This window comes from Bison bison, unplaced genomic scaffold (assembly GCF_000754665.1).
Source record: "Bison bison bison isolate TAMUID 2011002044 unplaced genomic scaffold, Bison_UMD1.0 scf7180017864472, whole genome shotgun sequence".
NCBI classification, from domain to species: Eukaryota; Metazoa; Chordata; class Mammalia; order Artiodactyla; family Bovidae; genus Bison; species Bison bison.
The window spans coordinates 14,992,550-15,002,634 of NW_011495033.1; the positions used below are offsets into that span (position 1 = coordinate 14,992,550).

The 10,085-nt window shown below is 40.5% G+C and overlaps 1 protein-coding gene across 1 annotated transcript; it reads right to left on the reverse strand.

Annotated features, from left to right (window-relative positions):
* Window positions 1-1,716: 1,716 nt before the first annotated feature.
* LOC105004111 (olfactory receptor 4D1-like) lies at window positions 1,717-2,652 on the reverse strand. Its single transcript, XM_010861650.1, has one exon. The coding sequence runs from the start codon at window positions 2,650-2,652 to the stop codon at window positions 1,717-1,719; it is 936 nt and encodes a 311-aa protein (XP_010859952.1).
* Window positions 2,653-10,085: the final 7,433 nt, after the last annotated feature.

The following is a 10,085-nucleotide window of genomic DNA, read 5'->3' on the forward strand; positions in this document are numbered from 1 at the left end:
CTAGACTCTTAGAAGAGATCTAACATTTGTTTTGGGTTAATTCAGGATTCAAAAACACGCTTAAATATGTACATGTAACTCTCAGTATGTCACACCAAGATCAAAATGTAGGCCCCATCTACTTTTCTCATCAGTACCCCTGTTACCCAGGAAGTGATTGCTAGTCAGGAATCCATGGTGTCTCACATATGCCCTAAGCTTGGTTATTTCTGTAGCTTTGGGAATGCATTCTGTTTCCTAAAATACCTTCTACTACCTTCTCAACCTTGAAGTCCTCAAATATCCCCTTTTCTGTAACTCCTTCTCCATTAATCACATGCAGAATTAATTCATTTCTCTGGGTTCCAGTAACATTTTGCAAGTACCTTTGTTACAGCCTTTATCATATTTTTCCTGTTGTTTCACTTAACTAGATTATAAATTCAATAATTTAGTAGCCCCAGCACCTATAATAGCAACTCTGATTTAGCATTTGCTCAAATATGTTGCTATCTCAATGTATTAGTAGATAATTATGTGATCTTGTTCAATGTGACCACGTGGAAGATTGTGGGGTGTATCACCTTATCCTTTGTTCTCAGCATCTTCCCTCTAAACCACAAGACCAAGTGTTTCTTGGTGGTTGAAAGCCTGGTTTTCACTTTCCACTTGAGGAATTGGTTTTTAATGCCTTGTATCCTCTGCATTACACTCGAGGTTATCCTCAGACTTTAGACTGACTAGCATGGAGTTCATATCACTTGTTTATTCTCCACACTCTCCAACAAGTTTCTGGATGCTTCTTACAGCTGCTCTATATGCAGGTGAGAATATCCTAGTTTCACACCTTCCTTCAGCCCAGAATGGGAAAGAGTCTTCAGGTCATCCGTCTTCTTAGAGATCCTTCATCTGCAGGACCAGTTTCCCAGCCGGTGCCCACACATCACCCATACAACAAGGAGAGTGACCCTAGGAGACAAGAGTATATCCTTGGGGAGAAACTACTGGGCTCCCTCAGGAAGCAGGACAAGGTTCCTACCCTCTCTAGCCTGGGTTCCCCAACCACCCACAACATTGTCCTCATAGCCATATCATCCAAAGTATATAAAGATTTGGTCACTAAAGTAGAATATCCTGCAGAATATCCAAGAAGTATTTGGTCAAGAAAGACCCAATCCAAAGTGCACGTAAATATGTACTTTGATGATGGAAAATAGTTAGAAACTTAACAAATGATATCATTTCTGAAATACCACAGTGGGGAATGAGGCAGAGAACAGGGAGGAGAACAAATGTAATTGTTCCAGATTTGACATAGAAATGTTGACCATTTATCAGAGATATTCACTCATAGAAGAGGAACTCTGTAAGTTTTCCCTTGTGATGGCGAGATACTCTGAGTTTCAAATCCCACCCATATCTCCTGCCTCAAAACCTGGAGTCAGAGGAACCATCTTCTGGCCAAGCTCTGCCTTTCATTTGCTGTTCATCACTGAGCAAGTCTTTTTTCTCTGAGTTTTCTCATTTGTAAAACTGTATAATACTACCATACCTTCTGTCAGTTTTGTAAGAATAAGAGATAAGTCTGAAAGTAACTAACAAAATAGCTGACACAGGAAAATGTCCGTAGAAATATTACTTTAATTTCAATTGTCACACTCCATATTTTACACTTCTCACATGGAAAACAAAGGTTCAGTGAGAAGATTTGTCATTTAAAATCAACCTATTTTAAGTTCACTCCCTCCTGGAAATCACTAGGTGCTTGCCTAATCTCTTCACTGCTGCCTGCATCTCCTGGTTCCTCAAGGTGTAGATCATTGGGTTCAGCATGGGGGTGATAACTGTTTGACTGATGGACACAGCTTTGTCCATGGGGAAAGAGGTGAAGGGCCGGGCATAAATATAGATACAAGGAATGAAGACCATAGACACGACAATGATGTGGATGGTGCAGGTGGAAGCTGCCTTCCTCCTTGCCTTCCCAGAGTGGGACCTCAACATCACCAGAATGACTGTGTAAGAGATCAGAAGGAGGAGGAACCAGATGAGGACCAGCATCCCACTGTTGGAGATCATAAGGAACTCCAGGAGGGAGGTATCTGTGCAGGCAAGCCTCAGAACTTGTGGAACATCACAGTAGAAGTTATCTAGGATGTTGGGTCCACAGAAAGGCAATGGGAGCATCAGAATCAGCTGGACAATGGAGTGAACAAAGCCTCCTACCCAGGCAGCCACCACCAGCCCCATACACACTTGAGTGTTCATGATGGTGACATAGTGAAGGGGCCGGGAGATGGCTATGTAACGGTCATAGGCCATCACTGAGAGGAAGAGGAGAGTCCCACCTCCCAGAAAGTGGAAGAAGAAGATCTGGGCCATGCAGCCCTGGTAGGAGATGGTCTTCTTCTCAGCGAGGATGTCCACCAGCATCTTTGGGGCAGTGACTGAGGAGAAGCAGACATCTATGACAGCCAGGTTTCTCAGCAGGAAATACATGGGTGTGTGGAGCCTGGAATCAGAGGTCACTGTCACCATGATGAGGAGGTTCCCCACGACAGTGGTGGTGTAGACAAGCAGGAACACCAGAAATAAGAAAAGCTGGAGTTCCTGATACTGTGAGAACCCTAGGAAGACAAATTCTGATACCCACGTGACGTTCCCTGAATCCATGATGTCTTCTCCATACTCCTAAAGAAAACACACCAGAGATAGGCATGAAGTTGTTGCTTGCCCTCTTCGTGCTCTAGGGCTCAATTCAGTTGTCCAAGTCAATAATGGACATTCTTATGTACAGAGCACAATACCAAGTGCTGACTGAATGACCTTGTCTCTGGAAAGTTTACTAGTTGGTGCTGGAAAAAACATACGTGAGATATCTTAAAGCCACCCAGACACATTCCACCTACCTTTCCAAGATTCAGTGTAATCTAGCTGGAAGATACTTAGAGTCAAACCAAACGGAATCAAATTTGAGAACTTCTATTTCTTTGAGATCTGGCCTTGAGTAAGTTATTTAATGTGAGTCTCAGTTTCCACATCTGAAAGAAATATGTTTTCTTTATAAAAATTGGCTAAGGGATTAAATAAAATGACACATAAACTTCCCAGGATAGTATTTGGAATAGTAAATATTAATCACTCTCCTCTGTGTAGTCTTCTACTCTACTCCAATGTCTACTACATTTTTACACCAATCATTTTTCCTTTTTAAATATTAATTTATTTTAAAAAACCTATTATGTTTTATACAACTTAAAGGTTATTTTTCAATTAGAGTTATTAGAAAGCATGAATATTGTATCAATCATTTTTCATGCAACAGTGAAAGCAACAGAATGTTCATGAAGTTCTTATGTGCCTATGTTTTCCCTTCTGAATTTAATCATAATGTGCTAGACACATAGGCCTTGATTTCCCAATTTATTTGTCCCCTTCAGTACCCATCTTTGCTTATGGTTGGTAATTAAAAAGTGCGTGTGTGTGTGTGTGTGTGTGTGCTATGTCACTTCAGTCATGTCCAGCTCTTTGTAACCCCATGGACTGTAGCCCCCGCAGGCTCCTCTGTCCATGGGATTTTCCATACAAGAAAACTAGAGTAGGTTGCCATTTTCTAGTCCATGGGATGGGATCTTCCTAACCGAGGGGTCTCTTGTGACTCCTGCATTGGCAGGCAGATTCTTTACCAGTGCACCACCTGGGAGAGAGAGATCCAGCTTTAGCTGAACTGGCTAAGGATTTTTTGCTGTTTATGGGGCTAATCCTCAAAGCAGAGAATGTCCTAAATATTCCAATTTAGATGGTGTTAACTGGGGTTAACTGATAGGTGTGTTAAAAGTTATTGGGGTTCAGGACATGTGAGGGAGTCTCTGGGTACAGCTGCACATCTGGGACATTCCATTTCTTTCCAACCTCCAGGGCAGGTGACCCTTACTGAATGAGGCTCCTCAGATTATATGTGGGAAAATGGCAAAGGGTTAAGTATTTCATTAGTTAAGAAATAGATAAATACATTGTTTGAAGGGGACTTACAACTCTTCTGAAATGAAAGCAATTTCAGAAGGTGGTATTGATCCAAGGGTAGAAGAAAAAAAAAATGTTGAAGTAAAAGAAAGTGAAATAAATGAAGAATTCAAAGGAGAAAATTTATCATAAGGAAGGAAGCTGTGGGAATAGAATGGTGAAGGAAGAAGACATGGAAAGGTGGTGTGGCAGGGGAGGGAGTGGAAACAAAAATGAAGAAGGACTCTGAGGGTGAGACAGAGGCAAAAGGTGAGGGCTAAGTGCCCTCCCTACTCCTTTGGCTTCCTCTCAATCTCCACCCACTCTCACCTGACTTCCTGAAATCCATTACCTCTCAGGGATCACTCCCTTTTTAATTTTCCCTTTCATCTTTCATTCCAGTACACCTTCTATACAGCTGTCCATGAGACCTTTCAGAAGGTCTCTGATCATGTTCCCCTCTCACATCGATTCTTGTAGTGATTCCACCAGAGCCCCTTAGGAGACACATACAATACTTTGTGGATCAAGTCAGGGTAGAAACATATACATGTGCACACAATTCAGCATGTCACACAGGGCTCTAAATGTAAGTTCCATCTGCCTTTCTAATTAGTACCTCCACCTCTGGTGAACCACTAGCTCTTTAATGGAAAATAGTCTTAAAGATGTTGTGTATTTATTTCCATTTTTGTTTCCTGCAATTCTCTTCATCATCTTCTCAACCATAGAAAAAGTCAATATGAACATCACCTTTTTCATCACTCTTCTCATTATTTCTCCCATGCAGAACAAATTCTTCATTTTTCAATATTCTTAAACATAAAAAATGGGGCTTCCCTTGTGGCTCAGATGATAAAGAATTTGCCTGCAATGAGGGAAACCGCAGTTTCATCCCTGGGTCAGGAAGATCCCCTGGAGAAGGGAATGGCAACCCACTCCAGTATTTGTGCCTGGAGAATTTCATGGACAGAGGACCTTGGCAGGCTACAATCCATGAGATCATAAAGATTCAGACACAGCTGAGTGAATAACAGACACACACACAAACATACACATACAAACATCGAAAACAAACCTCTGTTACAGGTTTATTATCATTCATTTTTTAAAACTTCTTCCCTCAACCAACCACATCATAATTTCAATATCTTGGTAACCCCAGAACTTGGAACAGCAACTCTGATACACCTTATGCTCAGTGAATATTGTCAAATTAATGTATTAAGTAGGTAATTAATTATGTGGAGATTTTAAAAGTGATTTTACTTATCTTCTGTTCCCTGTCTCATAAGGCCAGATCTATATTTGGTTGCTAAAAGTACTGGGTTTTACATGCAACCTGAAGCAGCTGTTTTAACAGCATATACCCACCCTCAGATTTCTTCCCAAAGCTCTTCTCCAACATTACACTTAGTACCGTCAAATTTAGGTCACTTGTTTATTCTCCCCACCCTCCAACAAGTGTCTCTAAGAACCTAACTATCATTGACCTATCTGAGGGTGTGAAAACCCTCAGGCTCTCACCTTTCCTCAGTCCTGGATGGGAGAAGAGAGTTCATGTCTTATACTTTCTGGGCAACCATCTCCATACAGCCTCACAGCTTCCTCATCTCTGGCATCATTGACACGCATGAGTCATGACCCTGGGGAAGAGTGCATATTCTCAGGGAGAAATTATTGGACTGAGCTCAGGAAGCAGAGTTGAAACAATTCCCACTAGGGTGAGGGAACAATGGGACTTGTTTAAAAAAAGTCTTTAAGTCTCTCAAAATCACTATTTAAGAGGCTTACCTTGAGGACAAAAACAAAACAAAACAAAACAAGCATCAAATACATACACACACAACCTAAACAAGAGAAAAGTCAACAAAGGACACTGAAAATTATAGAGATTCATGACGTGTAAGATTAGGAGATCAAGATTAGAAAAATCAGATTCTCTGGAAGTTTCCAGGATTTTTGGAAGGACCCATTTCAGAGACTACAAGCATGCACCTGAATCACCTGAAGGGGACGCTAAACCTAAGATTCAGTAGGTCTTGGACGGCTGAGATCTACAGAGAATTAGCATTTCTAACAACTTTTCAGGTAATGCTAATGCTACTTATCTGGGGCCACAGTTTGAGAATGACTGAGTTTCACTGCTCTTGTCAGTATGATGGACAGTTTCTTTCTCACATTATCAAGACCATTGGTTTGATAGCTTACTTAAATTAATTGGCTGTATTCTAGAAGATGACAGAGGAATAGGACGGGGAGACTGCTTTCTCCCCCACAAGTTCATCGAAAGATCATTTGAACGCTGAGCAAATTCCACAAAACAACTTTTGAATGCTGGCGGAGGACACCAGGCACCCAGAAAGGCAGCCCATTGTCTTCGAAAGGAGGTAGGGCAAAATACAAAAGATAAAAAGAGAGACAAAAGACTTAGGGATGGAGACCCATCCTGGGGAGGGAGTTGTGAAGGAGAAGTTTCCAAACACCAGGGAACCCTCTCACGGGCGGGTCTCTGGGGAGTTTTGCAATCTCGAAAGGCAACATAATCGGGAGCGAAAAAAAAAAAAGGAACCCACAGATTACGCACCTAGCCGTGACTTCCAACCAAATCTGTGCCTTTGTGGAGTACCTGAGACCCTGAACCTGAGCAGCTTAGACCTGGGAAGTGCACGCAACCCAGGGCCCACTTTAGACAGTTCCCCTGCAGAACAACCTGGAGCCTGAGCAGTGTAGACCGGCAAAGCACACGTGCCAGGAGTGGGGGCAAACCCAATGTGGCCCAGACACTGTGAGCACTCCCCACACACATCAGTGATATTTCTTTGCAGTGTTTCTCCCTCCCCACAGCACAACTGAACAATTGAGCCTAAATAAGTGACCACCTTTGCTGCCTTGTGTCAGGGCGGAAATTAGACACTGAAGACACTTGCAAACAGAGGGAGCCAATATAAACAAAGAGGGAACTGCACTGGAAGTGACAGGAGCAACAGATTAAAACTGGTTAGTGACTGCATTGGAAGGGGCCTATTGGAAGAAGTATAAGCTGGAACAAGGAACTGTCTGAAACTGAACTGACCCCACACTGCCCTCAACAGCTCCAGCGAAATTCCTAGATATATTTTACTGTTATCATTTTGTAATTCTAAAATTCTTTATTACTCCTTTAATTTTCATTTTTATAACCTATTATTACCTTGCAAAAAAAGACTATTTTTAAACTAAATTTCATATATATATATTTATAATTTTTGTGATTTTTTTTAATACTCTATTTTTTGAGAGTCTAACCTCTACTCTAGATTTTTAATCTTTGCTTTTTCATATTTGTTATCAATTTTGTACCTTTAAGAACCAAATCTTCAGAACCCATTTTTACTTAGGAGTGTGATTACTGTCTTGATTGCTCTCTTCCCCTTTTGATTCTCCTTTTTCTCCACCACATCACTTCTCTTTCATCTCTCCCTCTTTTCTTCTCTACCCAACTCTGTGAATCTCCTTGTGTGTTCCTGGCTATGGAGAACTTAGGTAACTGATTACTGGTTGGATCTGTCTCTCTCATTTTGATTCCCCCTTTTCTCCTCCTGGTCACCTCTATCTTCCTCCTTTCTCTTCTCTTCTCCATGTAACTCTGTGAACCTCTCCAGGTGTCCCTCACTGTGGAGAAGCTTTTCACCATTAACCTAGATGTTTTATCATCAGTGCTGTATGGATGGGGAAGTCTTGAGGCTACTGTAAGAATAAGACTGAAAGCCAGAGGCAGGAAGCTTAAATCCAAAATTTGAGAACTCCAGAAAACTCCTGAATCCAGAGAACATTAATCGACAAGAGCTCATCCAAAAACTTCCATACCTACAATGAAACCAAGCTCCACCCAAGAGCCAACAAATTTCTGAGCAAGACATACCAAGATTATTCTCCAACAACACAGGAATATAACTCTGAGCATTAAAATACAGGTGACCAAAAGTCATACCAAACCCAGAGACACCTCAAAACTCACTACTGGACACTTCATTGAACCCCAGAGAAAGGAGATCCAACTCCACCCACCAGAACACCGATGTAAGCTTCCCAAACCAGAAAACCTCGACAAGCCACTCATCCAATCCCACCCACAGCAAGGAACCTCCACAATAAAGAGGAACCACAAACTGCCAGCATACAGAAAGGCCACCCCAAACACAACAACCTAAACAAGATGAAAAGGCAGAGATATATTCAGCAGGTAAAGGAACATGATAAAAGCCCACCAAACCAAACAAAAGAAGAGGAGATAGGGAGTCTACCTGAAAAAGAATTTAGAATAATGATAGTAAAGATGATCCAAAATCTTGAAAACAAAATGGAGTTACAGATAAATAGACTGGAGACAGGATTGAAAAGATGCAAGAAATGTTTAACAAGGACCTAGAAGAAATAAAAAAGAGTCAATCAATAATGAATAATGCAATAACTGAGATCAAAAACATTCTGGAGGGAAACAACAGTAGAATAACCGAGGCAGAAGATAGGATAAGTGAGGTGAAAGATAGAATGGTAGAAATAAATGAAGCAGTGAAGAAAAAAGAAAAAAGAATTAAAAGAAACTAAGACAACCTCAGAGACCTCTGGGACAATGTCAAATGCCCCAACATTTGAATCATAGGAATCCCAGAGAAGAAGACAAAAAAAAAGGCCTTGAGAAAATACTTGAGGAGATAATAGTTGAAAACTTCCCTAAAATGGGGAAGGAAGTAGCCACCCAAGTCCAAGAAACCCAGAGAGTCCCAAACAGGAATAACCCAAGGCAAAACATCCCAAGACACATATTAATCAAATTAACAAAGATCAAACACAAAGAACAAATATTAAAAGCAGCAAGGGAAAAACAACAAATAACACACAAGGGGATTCCCTTAAGGATAACAGCTGATCTTTCAATAGAAACTCTTCAGGCCAGAAGGGAACGTCAGGACATACTTAGTGTGCCCTGAAGAAAAACCTACAGCCCAGATTACTGTACCCAGCAAGGATATCATTCAAATATGAAGGAGAAATCAAAAGCTTTACAGACAAACAAAAGCTGAGAGAATTCAGCACCATGAAAACAGCTCTCCAACAAATGCTAAAGGATCTTCTCTAGACAGGAAACACAGAAAGGTGTATACATTCAAGCCCAAAACAACAAAGTAAATGGCAATGGGGTCATATTTATCAATAATTATCTTAAATGTAAATGGGTTGAATGCCCCAACAAAAAGACAAAGACTGGCTGAATGGATACAAAAACAAGACCCCTATATATGCTGTCTACAAGAGACCCACCTCAAAACAAGGGACACATACAGACTGAAAGTGAAGGGCTGGAAAAAGATATTCCAAGCAAATAGAGATCAAAAGAAAGCAGGAGTAGCAATACTAATATCAGATAAAACAGACTTTAAAACAAGGGCTGTGAAAAGAGACAAAGTAGGACAATACATAATGATCAAAGGATCAATCCAAGAAGAAGATATAACGATTATAAATATATATGCACCCAACATAGGAGCACTGCAATATGTAACACAAATGCTAACAAGTATGAAAGGGGAAATTAACAATAACACAATAATAGTGGGAGACTTTAATATCCCACTCACACCTATGGATAGATCAACTAAACAGAAAATTAACAAGGAAACACAAACTTTAAATGATACAATAGGCCAGTTAGACCTAATTGACATCTATAGGACATTTCACCCCAAAACAATGAATTTCACCTTTTTCTCAAGTGCACATGGAACCTTCTCCAGGATAGATCACATCCTGGGCCATAAATCTAGCCTTGGTAAATTTTTAAAAAATTGAAATCATTCCAAGCATCTTTTCTGACCACAGTGCAGTAAGATTAGATCTCAATTACAGGAGAAAAACTATTAAAAATTCCAACATAGGCAGGCTGAAAAACACGGTGCTGAATAACCAACAAATCACAGAAGAAATCAAAAAAGAAATAAAAATATGCATAGAAATGAATGAAAATGAAAACACAACAACCCAAAACCTATGGCACACTGTAAAAGCAGTGCTAAGGGGAAGGTTCATAGCAATACAGGCATACCTTAAGAAACAAGAAAAAA